General features: G+C 48.9%; 1 protein-coding gene across 1 annotated transcript in view; it reads left to right on the top strand.

Moving 5' to 3' along the window:
- The first annotated feature begins 1,705 nt into the window (after positions 1-1,705).
- USP13 (ubiquitin specific peptidase 13) overlaps positions 1,706-22,479 on the top strand; it is a 122,748-nt gene continuing 101,974 nt past the window's right edge. Inside the window, exon 1 of the mRNA XM_008266542.5 lies at positions 1,706-2,261. Coding sequence (XP_008264764.3) covers positions 2,094-2,261 — 168 coding nt within the window. The 5' untranslated portion in view covers positions 1,706-2,093. The remainder of the gene's footprint in view (positions 2,262-22,479) is intronic.

Genomic DNA, 22,479 nt, shown 5'->3' with positions numbered 1-22,479 from the left:
GCCAGATTCTGTCCCGGTTGCCCTCTTCCAGTCCAGCTCTCTGCTGTGTCCCAGGAGTGCAGTGGAGGATGGCCCAAGTACTTGGGCCCTGCACCCCATGGGAGACCAGGAGAAGCACCTGACTCCTGGCTTTGGATCAGCGCAGGGTGCTGGCCGCAGCGGCCATTGGGGGTTAAACCAACGGGAAAAGGAAGACCTTTCTCCCTTTCTCTCTGTCTCTCTCTCTCTAACTCTGCTTGTCCAAAAAAAAAAAAAAAAAAAAAAAGGGCCTCAACAAATATCTGAATGCAGTCTGAATTTATCTGTGGCATAAATCTCTAAATGAGGAATTAACGAAAAAAACAACATGCATGTAAAATTATGGTTGGTGTTAGTAAATTTCCTTTGAAAGAGACATATTGTCTTTATTCCCCTCAATAACGTATGTTGAGGGTCTACTTCCCAAACCCAGATCAACTCAATTTATCTTTATTAGCCTGAAAGCTGAAAAATGGTGTCATGTTGATTTGTTCAGCATTTATTTTAAAATTAAATTTTTTAGAGTTTTGAACATTTTGAATCAGGTTTTTCTCTGTAATTGGAGCAAGCATCATTCATGATCCTGAAACAGGCACACATACTCCCAGAAGATGCTAAGCTGCTGAGAAGGAATTCATAGTAAGAATTGGGAGTAGCTGCCCAATCAGGAGCCAAGCAGCAGTGTTTAAGGATTTGACACCAACCTCTCCTCCTCCAGTGCCATCAGGCAGTGGGAGTCAGGGTGCCAAGAATGTGTGGCATGCCAGAAGCTTGCTGGACAGCATGGAATCCAGGGAGAGGTCGGGAGACTCCCTGGAGAACCCAGGAGGGCCACAGGGCGGTCATGTAGGAAAACAAGACTTCGAGGGCTAGGTGATCCGTGAGAGGCTTACAGAATCAGCGCTTGCCTTCACTGTTGCTTGGTTCCACTAACTGGCAGGGATCACTGGGAACCCTAACCTGGAAGTATCTTGGGTGCAGTTAGGGAACCTAAATGGCTCGGAACCCATCTTGTACAAATCTTTGGAGAAAATGCGAGTACGCTGTGAGGCATGCCATGCTTGTAAATTATTAACTTCCCAACCCAACCCCATTCATTATTTATTTTGAGGAACTTGATGAGCACGTATGTCTGCACGTAAGATCCTCAAATCAGGACACTGAATGCTTGACTCTGGGACCTTGAGTCACACCGAAGATATTAAGAAGATAGGAACAGAAGTCCTCCTTTTACCCGGACAAAAAGCCTTACACACCCCCGCCCCCACCTAAGAAAACCCTGTATTATTGCCCACCCCCACACCCCCCCCTCCTCCGCCAGACCTCTCTCCTTGCTGGATCCCAGTCTAATCTCTTTTTACTGGGATCTAGATGTTAAAAAAGTGGGGAACAAGGCTTATGGAGAGAACACCGAAATGCATGGCGCCAACTGAGATCTGGGCCCCGCGTTAGGTGCCAGATCCCACCTTGGTCCGATCCAGGGAAGTCGTGGCTCATGTCTACGACTGCTTTCAAAACAAGCGGTTTTGACCACCCCTGCTCCCGTTCTTTGTGTGGGCCTCCTAGGAGCTGCCCCTGGGCAAGCTGGCGATTTGGGATGGAAAACACCGCGGCGGGCCCCGCGGCAGCCGCCCGCCGCCTGGGCGAGCAGCGCCCCCTCGTAGCCCGCTCCGTTCTGGCTCCCAGCCGGCTCGGGGCTCCCGCGCCGACGCCCCGGGGCTGCCCTCCGCCCCCGCCGCTGAGCCGGCCCTGGGCGCGGGCCCCCCTCCGGCGCCCCCTCCCCGGCGCGCTGCGGCTGGCGCTCCCCGGCGCCCCGCCTGACGCTGCAGCTGGGCCGGCGACTCGCCATTGGATTAAAAATAGCAGCGTTCCCCCCGCCCCAGGCCCCGGGGGCCCGCTCCCGCCCCGCGGCCCGCTCTCGCCGCCCGCCCGCTCGGCTCGGCTCCCGTCGCCCGCGCAGCCCGCGCGTCCGCCTGCCCTGCCGCCCGCTCGCTAGCTGGCGCCGCCGCCGCCGCCGCCGCGGGCAGACCCGCGCTCGGGCTCCGGCTCGGCTCGGCTCGGTGCGCGCTGCGGCCATGCAGCGCCGGGGCGCCCTGTTCGGCATGCCGGGCGGCAGCGGTGGCAGGAAGATGGCTGCAGGAGACATCGGCGAGCTGCTTGTACCGCTCATGCCCACGATCCGCGTGCCCCGCTCCGGGGACCGCGTCTACAAGAACGAGTGCGCCTTCTCCTACGACTCCCCAGTAAGTGAGGCGCCTCGCGGGGGAGGGTCGCGGAGCCGGCGGCCTGCGGCAGCCGCCGATCCACTGCGCACGTGAAGCTGGCGGTAGACGATGCGCAGTGGCCGCGGGGACCTCCTCTTTCTCCTCCGGGCGAAGGAGTTGGCTTAGGGGCGCTGCAGTTGGGTGCACACTTGGTGCGCTCCCCAAGGCTGCTGCAAGCCTCTGTCTGCCCCGCCAGCCTCCTGGGCTGCAAGGGCCGGGTTCCCAGCAGCCTGCCCGCAGCCCCATCAGCGTCTCCAAGGTGCCTGGAGCCGAGGAGCTCCCGGTAGTGAACCGCAGGCTGTGGACTGTTGGCGTCCTCCCGGGTCGAGGGCCGGGGGCGGGAGGGTAGCCGGGCTCGGTGCCCCCTTTGCACACACACGCAGCCGTTCCGTTTATGGGGCCGTTGCTTTGCCCAGGGGTTCCCACTCCCCCTGAGCTTTCTTGCCTGCACTTCCCATTTCTTCCCACTCCCTCCTTTGCCATTAGAATGTCAGAGGAAACCTTGAAGGTGCAGAAATGGGGGGGGGGTGTTTCTACTAGATTATGATGGCTTTCCCAAGCCGTCCCGCGTTTCCCTCCCAAGTGAGTCACTGGGGCTGACGTTCACTGGCATAAATTATTAAAAGTTCAGTCCTGAGTCGTGACCTCAGAGACTGGAGGGGGAAGTGAGGACGCCTCCCCGCCCTCCTCCAGGGGCGGATGGCGCCTGCGTTCACCTGGTTGTGCGTGAAAGTGGGAGAGGCAGGAGGAGAGTGAACGTCCCTTTCAGGAGTCCACATGGGCTTCAAAGTGACTCAGCTGTCTGGCGTTTCTCATGTCTTTTTGAGGACCAGGTTATTTTTATCCACCCACTTTAGAGCTCATGTGTCATGGGGCAGATCCGGGTGCATGGCGAGGTGCATAGGTTTCAGAACAATGGTCTAACATGCAGTTCACAGCGTGGAGAGGGTTGGTTGGAGGGAAGAAACCCCAAATGTATGGCATATTTCCCAAAGTTTCCTTTATTATCTTCTGGGTTGATTTTGGCGTTTTTGTTTGGTATACATTAGAGTTTCAGAATTGGTATCCTCTAACATTTAGGGTGTGTGTGTGTGTGTGTGTGTGTTAATTCCAGATCATATGGGGAAGAAAAATCTATCCCATTTGTTGATGACTTTTTTTCTTTAAAAAAATTCACGTCCAGTGGACTGAAATCATGTCCTTAATGCTTAGCATGTTGAAAGAGACCATCGGCAGTACTGCTACTGTTATCCGCAAAATATTGGGAAATGCCATTTTCAGACTTTGTAGCCGATGTCAGGCAGGTTCCCACTCTTCGCTCTTTAGGGTGGAGGGGGACAGTGGTCTTAACTTCAGCAATTGACAGATGGGGGATTCCAGGAACAAGAAAGCAACGGAAGTCTTTTAGGGTAGCACAGCACGTAAAATGGGCAACATGACTTTCTCCATGTTTGATCTGGAGTGCGCTTGGAGTTCTGCTTACAAACTTCGTAATTTGAAATGCTCACCACATTGTTTACTATATGGCAGGTGTGAAAGGAAGCTGATTATGTTAATTCACTTCCACACACAGCTAACAGGAGCTTCCTGTGTGTCAGGCACTATTCCGGAGCACCCTGGCCAGTGTAAAATGATGATTTCGTCTGTATCACAGTAGTTCCTGGGGAGACTCGGACTATTTACAAGGCTGATGGAGCAGTGTGTGTCATTATCTGTGTTTCAGGGAGGAAGAGAAAACGGTTTTATAACAGGTTATCTTTTTTATTTTTATTTTTTTTTTATTTTCCACAGGCAGAGTGGACAGTGAGAGAGACAGAGAGAAAGGTCTTTCTTTGCCGTTGGTTCACCCTCCAATGGCTGCCGCGACCGGCACACCACACTGATCCGAAGCCAGGAGCCAGGTGCTTCTCCTGGTCTCCCATGGGGTGCAGGGCCCAGGCACTTGGGCCATCCTCCACTGCACTCCCAGGCCATAGCAGAGAGCTGGCCTGGAAGAAGGGCAACCAGGACAGAATCCCACGCCCCGACCGGGACTAGAACCCCGTGTGCCGGCGCCGCAAGGTGGAGGATTAGCCTATTGAGCCACGGCGCCGGCCTAAGAATATTTTTAAAAGATTTATTTTATTTGTTTGAAAGACAGAGTTACAGAAAGTGGTAGAGCCAGAGAGAAAGAGAGAAAGGTCTTCTGTCCGCTGGTTCACTCCCCAAATGACCACAACTGTCAGAACTGAGCTGATCCGAAGCCAGGAGCTTCTGGGGCTTCTTCCGGGTTTTCCACTGCAGGGACCCAAGGACTTGGGCCATCTTCTGCTGCTTTCTCAGGCCATAGCAGAGAGCTGGATCGGAAGTGGAACAGCTGGGACTCAAACTGGTGCCCTTATTGGATGCCGACTCTGCAGGCCAAGGGCTTTAACCCTCTGTACGCTGGCCCCAGTAACAAGTTATCTTAAAGTACAGTGCCTTATAGTGAAGTCTTCCATTGTGGTTCTTACCCAACATTTCATTGTGCCAATTCTATGCCAATTCATACATGAATGGCTTACAAACCATATGGAGTAACATTCATTGGTGCTAAACATGCCAGAAACTTTAATTCACAATGCTATGGGGATGTGGTAGAGAAAAGGTTAAAACCAGTTAGATGAAAAAAAAAATCTTTGCACTGGCTAGTTTTGAAAAGGCTTATAAAGATGGGTAGAAAATAAAGGAAAAAATTTTTAAAAAAAGAAAAAGAAAGTAAAGGAGACCAACATTCTGGACAAGAGAAGTTATTTGTGCAAGCAAATAAAGTGTGAATTTTTTTTACACCTGCCTTAATGTACTTGTAAGAAAAAGCATGATGTGATAAGGAACAGGTAGTGAGGTCAGAACTAATAGAGAGTAGATGATGGTGACCTTCAATCCTGGAAACACATTTGCTCTTGATTTTTTTTTTTTTATTCTTCTTCTTCTTCTTCTTCTTCTTCTTTTTTTTTTTAATTTAAGACAGAGTTACAGAGAGAGTAGAGATAGAGAGGTCTTCCATCTGCCGGCTCACTCCCCAGATGGCCGCAATGGCTGGAGCTGTGCTGATTTGAAGCCAGGAGCCAGGAGCCTTCTCCGGGACTCCCACGTGGGCTCAGGGGCCCAAGCACCCGGGCCATCCTATACCGCCCTCCCAGGCCACAACAGAGAGCTGGATCAGAAGAGGAGCAGCTGGGACCATATCTAGCGCCTATATGGGATGCCAGCGCCTCGGGCCAGGGCTTTAACCTGCGCCACATCGCAGGCCCCTGCTCTTGATTTTTTTAAAACACATTCATTAATTAGAGAGTTAAAGAGAGCCAGAGGGAGAGAGAGGAGATAGAGCGAGTGCTCCCACCTACTGGTTTACTCCCCAAATGCCTGCAATGGCTGGGACTCACTTGGCTGGAGCCAGGAGCTGTGAACTCAATCTGACTCTCCCACGTGGGTGTCAGGAACCCAATTACTGCAGCCATCACTGCTGCCTCCAAGGGTCTGCACTAGCAGGAAGCTGGAGTCAGGAGCCAGAGCTGAGTATTGAACACAGTAATTCTGTGTTGGATGAGGGTGTGTTAGCTACTAGGCGGAAGGTATGTCTGTATTCTTGATTTTATATGGTCTGTTATGGAGAACTACTTAAATCATGTGATTTGAGGAGGTGTTGGGGGAAGTCTATGGATTGACAAATTTTTATTATGTTCCTCCCTTGTCTCAGGCTGGGTGTGAGGACCTCTGCTGTTCTTTACCTTTATGGGATGTGAATGTTGAGTGGACAGCACAGAACTCATTCATTATCCTCTCTTTCCTTTTGTCCCACCTTCGAGGGCTTAGTAGCACATAGCAGGTGTTTAGGGATGAGTGAAAATTTATATTTTCACCTACCTCTGTGTTTTCACCCAAGGCCTAGCCTCCCACCTCCATGTGTAGGCTTACCTCTCTCTGACTTGGTCCATCTTACAAGGTCTGTAAAGCACCTTCCCAGTGGAGCTTCCTTTCAAGACTCGATTCAATTGGTTCTTCCTCTGAAGCATCTCTGGATTTATCCCCACCTCCGCTAGATCTCATAAGCATCTCCATGGAACCCCAGCAACACACTCATACGCCCCTCTGCCTTTGAGTGTGATCTTCCTGGAGGTTGGAATCTATACCAGGAACTCAGTGAATGTTTAGGAAACACGTGAATTACATGGGGTTATACACTCTGCAGATGGTGAGAATACAAATAGGAAGCAATGGGAAAAGAATCATATGGGCTTATCATGTAGAATGTGGGGACTTCATTGATTGTGGGGACAAATGTGAAAGAGAGAGCCAGATTGGCAGGGTTTGTATCCAGGCTAGATCACCCAGCTATGTAACTTCTTCTGTCCCAGTTTCTCTATTGTAAAATGAAGACAGTAACAGAACCTATCTCAAGTGATTTTGTGGATGAAATACATTAATATATAAACTATTACTCGCTAGTTGGTAATCATTATATTTTTTTTAAAAAAAGATTTCTTTATTTATCTGAAAGGTGGAGTTAGAGAGGGGGAGAGGTGGAGTCAAAGAGAGAGAGAGAGAGATGTCTTCCTTCTGCTAATTCACTCTCCAAATGGCCGCAATGGCCAGGGCTGGGCCAGACCAAAGTCAGGAGCCAGGGGCTTCATCTAGATCTCCTACAAGGGTGCAGGGGCCCATGTACTTGGGTCATCCTCTGCTGCTTTCCCAGGCACATTAGCAGGGAGCTGGATCAGAAGAGGAGCAGCTGGGACTGGAACCAGCACCCCATGGGATTCTGGAGCTGCAGGTGGCAGCTTAACCTGCTATACGACAGCGTCGGCCTCACATTTGCCTTTAAGAAGCTCCTGGCTCCTGGCTGCCACCTAGCCTACTCCCAGCTGTTGTAGCCATTTGGGGAGGGGAGTGAACCAGCAGATGGAAGATCTCTCTCTGTCTCTCCCTCTCTCTCTGTAACTCTGACTTTGAAATAAATAAATAAATCTTAAAAAAATAAATGGGAAAAAGAAGGGAGGAAGGGAAAAGAGCCAAGCACTAGTTGTAAGCCTGAGTGTGGCTGTCAGGTGTTAGGTAGAAAGTTCTTTGTGGTTAAGTGGAGGAACTGTCTTCGTGCTCACTTCCACTTACAAGCTCTCATAGACCACCATGGAATCTTCTGCCATCTCCTTGGTGATGAGCACCTCCGTCACCTGGGTGTGCTTTGTCCTGCTGCTCTCCAGTTTCTAGGTTGAGGCCAGGCTCTGGCTCTTCCATATGTAAGTCTTTCTCTCTCTTGGTTATTTATGCGGAGGCTGACAAGGCTTTGAGACAGGCACTTTATTTTGGAAAGGTATCCCAGGGAACAGAGGTAGAATAGTGACCCAGGGAATGGTGGCAGAGGGAAGGAAAGCCCATCCAGGAGTAAGCTAGAAGCTGGCTTCCACAGTGGGCAGCTGGTGCTAAATCCCAGGGACGGCGTGGGGACTGGTGGAATGCGTCAGAGTCCTCACTTGACACACGCGGAGGGCGGTATTTCTCACCGGCTCCTGTACCCACTGGTCAAGTGTGGCTCCAGTGGTGGAAACACCCTCACTCTTCCAGGCTTGGATTCGTGCCCAAAGGCTCAGCAGGCTTCCCTTGGCCAGCGGCAGCTGAGAAACAAGGGCTCTTCGATGCAGCGGAAGCTAGGACTGTCCGGCTTTACGCCTGGTGTGGCGATCAGCTGCTCACAGCAGCTAAACCTGCTCACATCAGAGCAATCTTGGAAGAAGGGGCTTTCCCCCATTCTCTAAAGAACTGAGATGGCTGGGTGATGTTGAGCTGAAACGCTTGGTGCTTTGTCTTCCTGGGAGTCTGCACGAGCTCTGGTGGATAGGTGGTCCACCTGGTGGTCGTGGCTGGGTTTGATATGCTCCGGGAAAGTTTGGAGATCTCCCACTACTCGTGGGAAAACTTCATGTTGGAGGTTCAGTGGATCCTCTGTCTTTCTGTCTTTCCTTACACAAGTGTTCTATCAATGTGCTGGTCCTGTCTCCAATGTTGTCCATCATAGAAATGGCAGCTAGCAGGTGGCTAGAACAGTGATTCTTACCATGTGCTCTCTGGGGCAGCAGCACCAGCAGATCCTGGGACCTGTTAGAAAGGTCAAGTCCTGGGTCCCACCAGGTCTCTGAAGTGGAATTGCCAGAGGTGGGGCCCCCGCAGCGTGTGTTTTAATGAGCTCTGCAGGTGATTCTGAAGCGGGCCACAGTTTGAGACCCAGTGATAGGGCACTTCCCAGGTGCTGATTGCAATTCTATTTCATTATTCGAACTCGTCTAAATCTCACAAGAATCTGATGTTGTAGATGATTTTGACCGTTTTAGAGCTGAGGACACTGAAGTATGAAGGTCCCACAGGTAGAGCTGGGATTTGAATTCAAATCTTCCCCGCCCCTCTGCCAACTATTTTTATCTTTTGCGCTGGTACAACTCAGGGTCCTTAAGCACATTCACTGTTTTGTGCAACCATCGCCATTCTCCATCTCTGGTTTTTCACCTCCCAAATGTGTACACCTGTTAGAAGAATACTCCCCATTTCCCCCTCCTCAACCCCTCGTAACAGTAACCACCTTTCTACATTTCCTGTCATTATACATTTGCTTATTCTTGGCACCTCATATAAATGGAATCACACAATATTTGGCCTTTTGTGTTGGCTTTTTTCATGTAGCATAAGGTTTTCAAGGTTCATCCATGGTGTAACAAGTGTCAGAATTTCTTTCCTTTTGAAGGCTGAATAATATTCCCTGTGTGTCTGTGCTACATTTTATGTATCCATTCATCTGCTGATGGACATATGGGTTGGCTCCTCCTTTTGGCTAGTGGGAAGCAAGCTGCTGTGGTCATTAGTGTGCATGGTCGAGTGCCTATAGGTTTTGTGCTTTGTACCATGGTGCAGTCAGGTTGCCATCCAGGCAAAGAGACTTCCCATCATGGTGCTTACTTACTACATGAGGAAAACTTAGGATCTGTGTGGAAAAATCTGCCTCCTAATGAGTACACTGACATACAATAGTAAAGCAAAATTTAGGAGCTTACAGACTTCTCCTGACCCTTTGAAGATGTGAACTTAAAGTAAAACGAATCAGTTTCACATGTCAAAAGTTCCCTGCTCCTAGCATCTAGCTGAAAAATTGTTCCAGAGCAATGATTCTCAAGCCTTTTGGCCTCTTTAGGCTCTTAATATTTTTGAGGACCCCAAGAGCTTTTGTGCAGTTTCTACTTGCTGGTAATTAGCAACTACCAATATTAGAAATTAAAACTGAGACAAAATTAAGATAGTTTGTACAGTTGCATTCTTTTAGCTATTGGGGTGATGATGTCATCGGATGGCATGTGGCCTCTGAAAAATACCAGTGAGTTCTGTGAGAGAATTGGTGGGGAGGGCTGAGAGGTGAATAGTTTCATGTTATGAACATAGTCTGAGCTCCCAAATCCCTTAGAGGGTCTTTGGGGCATCATGGGGTTCCCAGGCCATCGTCTGAATGTCCGAGTTCTAGTAGGCAAGAGAAGTACACCTGCTTGCTGCAACCATGTTCTTCACCTGGTCAGTGTCTGTTGTGGCCTCGTGTTGTGATTGTCTTAATGTTAGCCCAGCCATGGATGTCATATATCACATGCACATTCTTTTTGAAGGAAGCTAAAAGTTGGGGAGTTTGACTCCTTTTGAAAAAATTGGAGCTACTTGGGCTGGGAATTGTTGGCTGTTTCAGAGGTTGGAATTTTTTCTTCTGTTGACTTTGAGCTTCACTGTAGGGTGATCTGGCTGGACTGATTCTTCGCGGGAAGGTTAGTACAGTAGTCCCCTCTTGTCTGTGGTTTCTCTCTTCATAGTCACCAGCAGTCTGAAAACATTAAATGGAAATTTCTAGAAATAAAGATTTATGTTATTAACTTTGGTGATGGCATGTTGTTATAACTGTTGTATTTGATTATTAGTTGTTGCAGTTAATCTTTTATTGTACATAAGTTAGACTTTATCACAGGTATGTATGCATAGGAAACACTTGTATAGATAGGGTGTGGTGGTTGTTGGAGTTTTAGCATCACTGCAGGTGTTGGGACATAATATCCCCTGTGGATAAAGGGTGCTACTGTGTCTCATTCACCAGTTAGGGGACTTTTCTAGTCTAATCTCTTACTTGTAAAGTAAGTGTTAGGGAGATGAGTAGCAGAAGAGGCCTCCGGGGACTCAGCATGAGGGTATCGGATGCTGGCCACACATTGCTTGTTGGTTCTCAACCCTGTCTTGCCTTGCTAAGCTTTATTCCACGTAACAGGGCTGTGCACCTGGACGCTGCACTTCCCAGAATCCTTGGATGGCAGGATTCTGGAAGGCAAAAGAAAAGGAGAAGCTGCTACTTCATGTATGTCCCCCTGGCATAGGTGAGATTTTTCTGGGAGCTTCTGGGAGTCCTCCTGGCACTCGGGCCACCTCAGTGGTAGGGACCTGAGGTCATCTATGCAGTTTTGTTGTTGTTGTTGTTGTTTGTTTGTTTTTGTGAAGCGTGCACATTCCGAGTTCCTGAAAATGACTGGTGGTTTCTTTGACCCTGGCTCTCACACCGGTTCTGAGATTCTGTAAGCCTCTAGTTTCAATATTAAATCCTTTCCTGCCAGAGATACTTAGAATGGTGTCTATTTTCTGACCAGTTCTACATGTTACACATACATTCTTTGATCCTGGTATGTTCCAGATGGTACTTGAATTATGTTTCAATTATTGTTTGTTTTTATCAATTTATTAGAGAAAGAGAGAGAGAGAGAGTACGAGTGAGCTCCTATCCATTGGTTTACTCTCCAAATGCCCACAACATCTGGGACTGTGCTGGGCTGAAGTTGGGAGCCAAGAACTTAATCCAGGTCTCCCACATTGTAGCAGGAACCCAATCACTTGCGCCAGCACCTGCTGTCTCTCAGAGTCTGCATTAGCAGGAAGGTGGAGTTAGGAGCCTGAGCTGGGAATCCAACCCAGATACTCTGATAGGGGATGTGGCCTCTTAACCACTAGGCTAAAAGGCTACTTAGTACCCCTGTTCTTGTTTTTTTTTTTTTTTTTTTTTTTTTTGACAGGCAGAGTTAGTGAGAGAGAGAGAGACAGAGAGAAAGGTCTTCCTTCCGTTGGTTCACCCCCAAATGGCCACCACGGCCAGTGCGCTGCACCCATCTGAAGCCAGGATCCAGGTGCTTCCTCCTGGTCTCCCATGCGGGTATAGGGCCCAAGCACTTGGGCCATCCTCCACTGCACTCCCTGGCCACAGCAGAGAGCTGGCCTGGAAGAGGGGCAACCGGGACAGAATCTGGTGCCCTGACCAGGACTAGAACCAGGGGTGCCGGCGCTGCAGGCGGAGGATTAGCCTAGTGAGCTGCGGTGCTGGCCGGTACCCCTGTTCTTAACTCAGCCCATTCCTCCTGTACTGAGAGCTTTGTTTGTACATGCTTAAAAGAATAACTTTCCAGTGGTTTGCCAGGTAGGGGAGGGACCTCTTGGGGTGGAGGCGGGCTCGGGACTCTGTTATCCAGACAGAGTTTCAGCCATTCCTCCATATTTTCGCCCTGGTTCCACCCCAACTTCCAGAGTTTCCAGGAGCTGCCAGTTCTAGAGTCCTTTGGAAATTCTGGGGGTATCATTAGGTTGGATCTTGGCTTTCCGTGCTGCTGGCCTAGGATTCAGCTCTGTCAGCTCTTCGGAGTCCTGCAGCACTTGTCCATCTGCATTCCAGCTTTCCAGATTATTCTGGAGTTTATGGCTTTAAAGAAAAATCCCTTTATTGTCCTTCCTTGGGGTTTCAGAAAGGAGTGAAATTGTCTGTGTGCCATCTGCCCTGTGCAACCTGAAGTCCTGTTTTTCTAAAATCATAATCCAGAAGTCACTTGCAATCTCTTCTTGGCAATGGTTTAATTACCTTTAAAGCTGGGCCATCTTAAAAGCTTTTTTGAATACAAGAGAGGATGCAGACTCCTGTCCGGAGGCCTCCTGGGAAGTGTGTGTTCTCTGCTTTATTGAATCTGGACATCTGTGGCACTCACACCTCTCTTTTCTCCCCAGCACTCCCTGTCCTGTGGATTGGAGCTCAGTTAAAGGCACCATCACACATTTGACTGCCCAGCTTGGGAGATGTGCAGTATTGTCCCCTCTACCTCCCACTTCCTCTCTTTCAGATTTCTTAAAATTGTGGTAAAATACACCTAACAAAAGCCGTGCCGTTCTAACCAGTGTGAAGGGTACCGGTCAGTGGCATGAAGTACGTTCACATTGTTGTGCCATTACTGCCGCCATCTGTTCCCAGAACTGTCTTCATCTTGCAGAACTGAAACTCTGAAACTCTACACCCATTAGATAATAACTCCCCGTTCTTCCCTCCCCCAGCCCCAGGCAGCCGCTGTTCTGCTTTCTGTGTCTGAGATTCTGAGTTCTGAAGGCACCTCATGCAAGTGGAATCATAAAGTATTTACTGTTTTGTGCCTGGCATTGGTGCATATCAGAATTGGCTTCCTGTTTTTTTTTTCTTTTTAAAAGGTTTATTTATTTATTTATTTATTATTTATATTTATTGAAAGGCAGAGTGATGGATTGGCGGGGGGAGAGAGATAGAGATATCCTCCATCTGCTGGATTGTTCCCCAAATGGGCTGCAACAGCTGGGGCTGGGTCAGGCTGAAGCCAGGAGCCCAGTGCTCTATCCTGGTCTCCCATGTGGGTGGCAGGAACCACCAAGTACTCGAGCCCTCTTCTGTTGCTTTCAGAGACACACTAGCTGGAAGCTGGATCAGAAGCAGAACTCCCCTGTAGGATGCCAGTGTTGCAAGTGGTGACCTAACCTGCGGCGCCATACACCGACCTCAGAGTTTCTTTTGGCTTTAAGGCTGAATACTGTTTCACTGTATTAGTAGCCCACATTTTGTTTATCCATGCATCTGTTGGGTCGCTTGCACCTTTTGGTTGCAGTGAACAGTGCTGCTGTGGACACGAGTATATCTCCATCTTTGCCCATCATAGCCCATTACTCACCAGATTCTGGCACAGCTTCCTGTCTCCCTCACTCCACTCAGGCTCCCCTTATTTCTTACCTGGACTCTGGCAGAAGCCGCCTAACCAGCCACCTTGCTTTCCCTTCATTCCATCACACTGTACTGTTGTTTTCCTACAGTGTGTCTGTCTGGTCATGGTATGTGAATGCTGAGAGCGTCTCACTGTGCCATTCAGACCTTTCCAGTAGAGTGTAGCCAGTCCTTGCACCTGTGGCTTCACCTTTCCTTGCCAGTGTCCTCACTACCCTCTCCCTTTGCTGTGTACTTTCCATGCTATAGTGTTCCTCGCCCTACCCCTGCGTGTGCTTGCCCTTGCTCTGCCCTTGGCCTGTTCTCCCAAACCCTCCTCCCCTGGCAATACCCCATTGATCTTGTAAAGCCAGCTCCAGGGTCCTTTACCAGGTACCCCCGTACCTCAAGTTGGGTTAGACACTGCCTGTGGTTTTCAAAGCACTTTTTTTTTTTTTCCCAAAAGGTTTATTTATTTATTTGAAAGGCAGAGTTACAGAGAGGCAGAGGCAGAGAGAGAGAGGGGTCTTCCATCCACTGGTTCACTCCCCAGATGGCCGCAACAGCCGGAGCTGTGCCAATCTGAAGCCAGGAGCCAGGAGCCAGGAGCCAAGAGCTTCCTCCAGGTCTCCCACACAGGTATAGGAGCCCAAGGACTTGAGCTATCTTCTACTGCTTTCCCAGGCCATAGCAGAGAGCTGGATTGGAAGTGGGGCAGCCAGGACTCAAATGGGCACCCACACAGGATGCTGGCACTGCAGGTGGCGGCTTTACCTGCTACACCACAGTGTCGGCCCCCAGAACACTTTGTACATCTTTGTCATGGATGGGGTGGATGCAGGTTGTAAGATGTGGAAGGGCTGCAGTCTTGGAGAATTGAAGAGAAAGGAGTAGAGGACTAACAATTGTTTACCTTGTGAACCTGTGCTACACATCTTTGCAGATTTTCTGCTTTTTAAAGATCGCGAGAATTTATTTTAGAATAAAAATCAAATTAGATCCAATGCGGTATTGACATTTGGTCATATCATCTGGAAAGTCATGTTTGACTCTTGAAAAGCCAGGGGAAGGTGTGTTGGGTGATTGTTTTGTGTGCTGAGATTCTCTGTATTCCCGGGGGGCTTGTGGAGGTGATGCCTCCCACCTGTGCCCCTCAGGGAGGTGACTCGAGGTCCGACCTCTGTGGCCGTCTGAGACCAGGCCTCCGTCTGCAGGGCAGCTCATGCTCAGTACCGTAGCACTCGAGGGCTCCCCTTGTCCCCGTGCACACGGAGCATGTGAATAAGAGCACTATTTTTAGGGCTGGAACATCAGGGCAGTGCAACAATGACAAGAATTTAATGAATCAGAACACGCCTCCGGACTAGAGATGTTGCCTCAGGTGCAGGGATAGTATTTTCTTCCTGTGATCAGATTAAAAATGAGAAGTTTTTTTTTTTTTTTTTTTTTTTTTTTAAAGAGACTGGTTTATTTATTTGAAAGGCAGAGTTACAGAGAGGGAGGAAGAGAGGGAGAGAGAGAGAGAGAGCGAGAGATAGAGAGAGCTATCTTCCATCCCCTGCTTCACTCCCCACTCCTTCACTGTAGTGGCTGGGGCTGGGCCAGGCCAAAACCAGGAGGCCGAAACTCCATCCAGTCTCCCACATGGGTGCAGGGGCCCAAGTTCTTGCGCCATCTTCTGCTGCTTTCCCAGGCACATTAGCAAGGAGTTGGATTGGAAGTGGAGCAGCTGAGACTTAAACTGGTGCCCATGGGAGATGCCAGCATTATAGGTGGTGGGCTCTCAAAATGAAAAGTTTAAAAATTATTTTCACTTATTTGGTAGGCAAAAAGAGAGGGTGGAGGGAAAGTGGGGGAAAGAGAGGGAGAGGGGAGGGAGAGAAGAGGTAGGGAGGAGGAGAGAGCAGAGTGAGGAAGGAGGTAGGGACAGAAAATTCAGATCTGCTGGGTCCACAATGGCACAGAGTGGGCTGGGCCAAAGCTGGGAGCCAAGAACTCCATACAGGTCTCCCAGATCAGTGGCAGGGACCCAGCCACTTGAGCCTTCACTGCTTTCTCCCAGGGTCCGCAGTAGCAGGAATTTGGAATTAGAAGCCAAAGCTGGAAATCAAACCCAGGCTCTCAGATAGGAAATGTAGATGTCTTCACTGCTAGGCTAAACACCTGTCCCTAAAAAGGAACCATTCTGTGTTTTGTTAATTAGCAAGTACATGGGCACTTCAAAATGCAGACGGTGAAATTAAAAGGTAAGTTTAGTTTGGCACAGAATTCTTTTGAAATCCATGCATATGAGGGGTTTTCAGAAAGTTCAAGGCAAATGTGTCTTAGGAAAATACTTTATGGTTTGTGGGAGTAGATGGTAATAAACCCAGTAAAGTTTGATGAAAGATATGATCTGCTTAATGAGAGAATCTAAGTAGGGAAGTAGGGAGGCATTAAGGAGGACCTCATGGCTTGTAGCCTTGGCAATGGAGGAAGCTGGGGCCCTTACAGCAAGTGTGCAGAGAGGGCATGCCCCTCTGGGATGCCCAGAGCTCAAAGGTCAAGGCCAGGATTTCGGTGCACTGCAGGCCCTGGCTTAGAGACTGTGCGTTTGTGACTAGCTCTTCCCTTTGAAGAGCCTCGGAGCCCACTTCCGGGTTCCTGAGTTTTGGAAGAAGCAGTGATTAGCACATATTCCCTACAGTCCCTTGGATTGGCTCAAGTTCTAGAGAAACTCAGGAGCCAGGGGCAGTATTTCCTCCAGGGTAACACATTTGGACAGATCGTCACATTGCATGAGCCGTTATAGACCAGATACATGCAGACTTAACTGCTGTATGAAATAAAATCCCTCTGGAATAAACCTGCCCCATAGACTACATGCATGATTGGCCAAGAGTCTGGCAGATCTTTTGAGTTGCAAATATGAAAACTTTCTGCCTTTACATGGACTGCAGAAGCTGTGGCCTGGACGTAGATGTCTCTGCCCCACCAATTCTTAGAAACAGCATTGGTAATCTATTAGTGGTATCGGGGGGTTGACTGGTCAGGAGGCAGAGAGCATAATGGCCTGCAGATGGATAAGTGGGTACGGGAAGCAGGGGTGCAACGATTTCTGTGTAATAGCCTTTGGGGAGAACTGGTGCATTGCTGCTTCGTACATGCCATTTAGGTGGTCCTGCCATTGAATGTACAGCCTTGAGGCTTTGGAAAGAGCCCGAGCTGGTGTGAGCTGTCTCGTCAAGTCCCCCACCCTGCAGAGCACCGACAGACGCAGTTTAGTGGCTGGACACAGCTGATGAAGGTGGGTGGGCTGGGGGGACCACTAAGCCTTGCAGCTACTTCACTGGTGACTCGGAGCCCAGTACCTGTAGTCTTGGCTGTGAGTCTGGAGCGGCCACCTCCCAGGGCCTCCAACTCTTCTTTTGGGTTTGGGAACCGGAGCCGGCCTGGCCTGCTCTCCCGTCCCCTCCGGAAAGCCTGGCAGGGCTCCTGGTGGGGGCTGCTCGCTTGAGTGGGGCAGCTCTGCTTTGCCTGCTCCGCTTGCTTTCCTTGAATGAAGCAGCCTAGAAAAAAAGTAGGAAACTGCTCTTTTCCCCAAACCGCCACAACGACGGCTGTGCTTGCTGACAACCGCCCACCTGGCTCCTGCCTCCAGAATGACATCTGCTTCTCAGCTGCACCAGGCAGCCTGTTGGGGGCCAAACCCCCCTCTTCCTACTTAGTAGCCACGTGACTTGGGCAAGTGCTTTAATTTCACTGGGTTTCTCCGAGTCTGAGGTTCCCCCGTCGTTCCTACCTTGCAGGGTTTTATAATCTTGGCTTCCCGTTGCCCATTGCTTCCTGCTTTCCCTCTCTGCAACTCTCCTTGCTCCTGCTCTCACTTCCTAGCCAGGGGTTCCGTGGCAGAAGGTGCTTGCTCTTTTCTTGGGGGTGAAATGCATTTATAGGGTCTTGGGGTTGCCAAAGAGGGACACCTGTGACATGGTAATTCTGCACAAGGCTGGGCCTTGTGGTGGAAGTTAGAGGTTCACATATATACTGGCTTCTGTGAGGGAAACTCTGTTTGGGGCTATCTTCATACTCACATTCAGCTCAGAGTGAGAGACTTTAAGTGGTAGGCAGGAAACCCAATCATCATTTAAAAAACTTATTTGTATATTTATTTATTTAATTTTTCACTTCATTTGAAAGGCAGAGAGACAGAGATCTTCCACCCACTGGTTCACTCCCCAGCTACCCACAACAGCCCGCACTGGGCTGACAACTCTATCTGGGTCTTCCATGTGGGTGGCAGGGATGCCCAAGAACTTGCGCCACCATCTGCTATCTCCCAGGGTGCACAGTAGCACAGGAAGCTGGACTGGAAGCAGAGGAACCAGGATTTGAACCAAGCACTCATGTAAGATATCTGTGTCCCAAGAAGCGGTTTAGCATTTGTGCCAAATGCATGCCCCCTCCTCCTCCTTTTTTACCAGTCAAGGGAAATGCATCTTGAAGAAAACATCTCTTTTTGAAAATAAAATAAAAATAAGAAAATCATAAAAGGTTTTAGTATTTCTTGTTAACCCTCAGGCTGGAAACTGCTCCTGTGGGTCATGGCTTCGTTTGAGCCCTGCTCCACTTGGAAACTTCATCCGTTGATGGCCTTCTCTGTGCCCCTTTGACCTGAGTGTGTCGCTGTAGCTTCCCCATCCCTTCCCCAGCTGGGGCAGATGACAGAGTCCTCACTGCTCACAATAACCAGAGTGAGGAAGAGTTCATAAGGGACACCACAGTGGAGCAGTGAGTTTGTAGGGCTTGGACTCTGCCTGTAGCAGGCCCAGGCTGTGCAGCTCCAGTCGGAGAAGACTTTATAGGAAGGGTGTTGGGGATCTCCAAAGTCAGACCAGGCAGCAAGGGTCAGGACTGCATTGCCATTTTGTATTTTCCTCCCTCCCTCTCTTCCTTCCTCCCTCCCTCCCTCCCTCCCTCCCTCCCTCCCTCCCTCCCTCCCTCCTTCCTTCCTTCCTTCCTTTCTTCCTTTTTTAGATTTATTTATTTATTTATTTGAAAATCAGAGTTACAAAGAGATGAGAGAGAGAGAGAGAGAGAGAGGGAGAGAGAGAGAGAGGTCTTCCATCTGCTGGTTCACGCCCCAATTGGCTGCAATGGCTGGAGCTACGCAGATCTGAAGCCAGGAGCCAGGAGCTTCTTCCAGGTCTCCCACGTGGGTGCAGGGGCCCAAGGACTTGGGCCATCTTCTATTGCTTTCCCAGGTCATAGTAGAGAGCTGGGTTGGAAGTGGGAGCAACTGGGACTCGAACTGGCACCCATATGGGATGCTGGCACTGCAGGAGGTGGCTTTACCTGCTACACCACAGCGCCAGCCCTTGTATTTTTCTTAATACTTCGTAGCCCTATGCAGGCTTTATCAGTGTTTATCAGAGAGGCCTACACCTTCTTGAGATTATATACATTTCTTTTTCCCATGTCGCTCATGTGGACAGATTTCTTTCAATGGATTTGCTGCTGAAAGCCAGGTTTTGGATTTTGCAAGTACTGTATTCTGGTAATTCCCTGTTAGTGGTGACCTAGTGGTCATTCCCTGCTGTGCAGCCTATTTTCCAATGATGACACCTTTTCTCTATTACCTTTTCCCTTGCTGTGTGTTGCAGGCTTTCTGCAGTTGGTTTGGAGCCTTGTTTTACTTTCATATTGCTTATTTGCTTCTCTTATGCAAACACTTCGTTTTCACTTTTTTGCATTTTAAAACTCTTGAGTGGTTCACTCTGGAATCCTGAAGGTACTGGAGATCTGTGCTCTGGTTATTGCAACATTCACGTCTGCCATTCAGAGATGGGAGAACCGCAGAGGGCGAATTCATAGGTAGGAAGTTGCTTGGTGAAAGCAAGAGAGGAGCATGGTCTTGGGGAGCAGTGCGTCAGGGCAGCCAGGAGTTGTCCTTGACCTGTTCTTTCCCATGTGGCCCCGTATCTCTGTCATCTTCTATGCTAGCGTGTACCAGCTTGAAATTATATCCTGAGTCTGCCCCAGTTTCCCCATCTCTGCGAGTGAGCTGCGGCCCTCTTCTCCCTGCCCCTTTCAGCACTCCCTGAGAGGATCCGCTGTGATGATGGACTTGATTTGTACTTGCACTGGCTGGTAGGGTAGCCGCTCTCCACCCCTGGCTGTGGAGCCCTTGAGATGGGGCCACTGTGACTGAGGAACTGAGTTTTTTTTTTTTTTTTAATTAAAGATTTATTTATTCATTTGAAAGTCGGAGTAAGTTTAAATGGCGAGAGAATGTTACCGTTCACGGGCGTACTATAGATTATTAAACAGATCTGTCTTGGGCACTCAGGTCACTTCTTTCATGATTCCAAGCAGCTGTTTTAGTTAGCATTTTTTTCTTTCTATTTTCCTTCCCTTTTTCCCCCAAATCAGTGTTCTAGAAAATTCTATCCTCTCATCCCTTTGTCTTCCCCTTAAGGTGAGTGAGTCATGCTCTTCTCCTGCGGTAGCACGTCATTTGTCCTGGTTGTGGATTTGTTGTGACTCCAGCTACCTACATCATGTTTCTCTTTGTGGCAATGACCACTTGTTTTCCACAGGAGACACTGTCCTGGAGTTTTCAAAACAAGGGTTACGCAGCGACTGTTTCCTGAGCATCTCGTTCATGCAGTCTCTCTCCCTTCCTGCCTTCCAGCGGGAGGCTGGTCTCCAAGAAAACACCCTGGTAAACAAAGTTCTCTGAACACCTACTGATTGACAATGTCATGTATTTTTATTTAAAATGACAGTTCACTTGCTACTCCAAAACATCTCATAACCTTGACCTTTATATTCACCAGTGTTTTAGAATTGTTTTAATTGGTAGGCAATAGAAAGTGACTTTGTCCTTGATGTTACTTCTGAATTGTAGGTAGGGTAATACAATGAAAATAATACATGGATGTGTGTGTATATATTGAGATGCTGGGGTAATACGACGTGAGGTCATCAATGAATGACTATGTATCTGCCATGTGTATATTGAAATGTTGGAGTAATACCATGTGAGCTCACAAATGAATCGACTACAGCTACAGATTCCAGTGAACCCAGTACTAACGATTGTGAGATGAAAGCAGATTTGGGGGCTAGACTGTCAGAATGGGGACTGAACGGGCAGATGTGGCAGGGTTTGGGATCTGGGAAACCTCCAGCCCTGCAGGCATTGACATGTGTGACCTGTCCCCGGAAGGTGCTTAATGAGACTCCTGCCTGTTGGTGAGCCACTCTTAGCATTGGACAGAATTCACCTGACAGATTGGTGCTGCTCAAAGTGTGGTTGGCTGACTGGTGCCCCCACTGAGACCTGACATTGCAGCCATGTCCAGATGCATGGTTAGTGGCTTAGTTTGCACAGGGAATAGACCCATTGGGTTTTGGGGCGCTTCCATGTGTAAGTCAGTCTGCATCTGGCTCCAGCTGTAAACTAATGGTGTGCAGTGGGACCTCATGTCTTTCCTTGATGAATAGAAACAAAACAAAACAAACTCTGCAATGCAACAACCTCATCCTTCCCGAGGATAGTTTGAGAAGGACCACTTTAGGCCAAGCAAGAATGTAGTGGGAGGGAAGTCTGTGCATCCTAAAGTCCAGAGCTGAAATCAATCAAAAGCCATTTGATCACATTCTTGTTTTTCTTGAAGTCTTTGTTGAAAGTACAGACTTCCTTTCCCCTTATCCCTTCCCCATCTGTCATCTGCATAGATTCTTTTTTTTTTTTTTTTTTTTTTTTTTGACAGGCAGAGTGGACAGTGAGAGAGAGAGACAGAGAGAAAGGTCTTCCTTTTGCCGTTGGTTCACCCTCCAATGGCCGCCGCGGCCGGCGCGCTGCAGCCGGCGTACCGCGCTGATCCGATGGCAGGAGCCAGGTGCTTCTCCTGGTCTCCCATGGGGTGCAGGGCCCAAGCACCTGGGCCATCCTCCACTGCACTCCCTGGCCACAGCAGAGAGCTGGCCTGGAAGAGGGGCACCGGGACAGAATCCAGTGCCCTGACCGGGACTAGAACCCGATGTGCCGGAGCCGCAAGGCGGAGGATTAGCCTAGTGAGCCGCGGTGCCGGCCAGGTTCTTTTTTTTTTTTTTAAATTAATAATATTTTTCTTTTCAGCATTATTTTTCTATATACCCTTTCTATACATGTCACACACAATTTATAAATTTGCCACTTAAAATAATGTGATATCGCGAGTGTTATGGCTCAGGGGATTAAGCTGCCACCTGCAATACTGAAATCCTACATGAGTGCTGGTTTGAGTCCTCGCTGCTCGGCTTCTGATCCAACTTCCTGCCGGGGTGCCAGGGAAGGCAGCAGATTATGGTCCAAATGCTTGGCCCCTGCCACCCTTGTGGAAGAGAGGATGGAATTCCAGGCTCCTGGCTTCAGCTTGACCCAGCCCTGGCTGTTACAGCCATCTGGGTCGTGAACCAGTGGACAGAAGATTCTCTCTGTCCCCTCACCCCCATTGCTCTACATTCCAAATAAATAAATCTTTAAAAACAAGTGATAGCATTTTGTTGTTTATGTGCCAGTTTTTTTTTTTTAGCTCCTCTATTTGGGACCATTGTAACTTTTCCTTAAAATAGTGCATCTGTGAATATTTTTGTACAAATTCCATTTTTTCTCTGTTTGGGTTCCTAAATTCTGTATGCAAAGGGGAAATACCAAGTCAAAGGGTCACCGTTTGATTGCTCTCTAGAAAGACTGAACAGATTTATAGTGTGGGAATGGAGATATGGGTTTTCTCTGTGGCTTTAGGCTATGCAGTTTTAATAATTTTTGCTTGTTCAGTAAGCATATATATATGCCTGAAAATTGCTCTAATTGCTTACTTCAAGAAGCAATGAGAATGTCAAGATTGATTTTAATATTATCACATGTTTAAAACCAAATGATCTGGGGTGGATGTTTGGCACAGAGTTTAAGTTGCTGTTTGGGATGCCCATATTCCATATCAGGATGCCTAAGATTGAGTCCTGGCTACTCTGCTTTCTATACAATGTGCTAATGCATACCCTGGGAGGCAGCAGGTGATGGCTCAAGTGCTTGGGTCCCTGCCATCCCTGCAGGAGACCTATATGGAGTTTAGCCTCCTGGCTTTGGCCTGGCCCAGCCCTGGCTAT

This window comes from Oryctolagus cuniculus, chromosome 4 (assembly GCF_051225735.1).
Source record: "Oryctolagus cuniculus isolate XC-2025 breed Fujian yellow rabbit chromosome 4, ASM5122573v1, whole genome shotgun sequence".
Lineage (NCBI taxonomy): Eukaryota > Metazoa > Chordata > Mammalia > Lagomorpha > Leporidae > Oryctolagus > Oryctolagus cuniculus.
The sequence above is the reverse complement of the archived record's forward strand: the minus strand, read 5'-3'. Positions and strand labels throughout refer to the sequence as shown.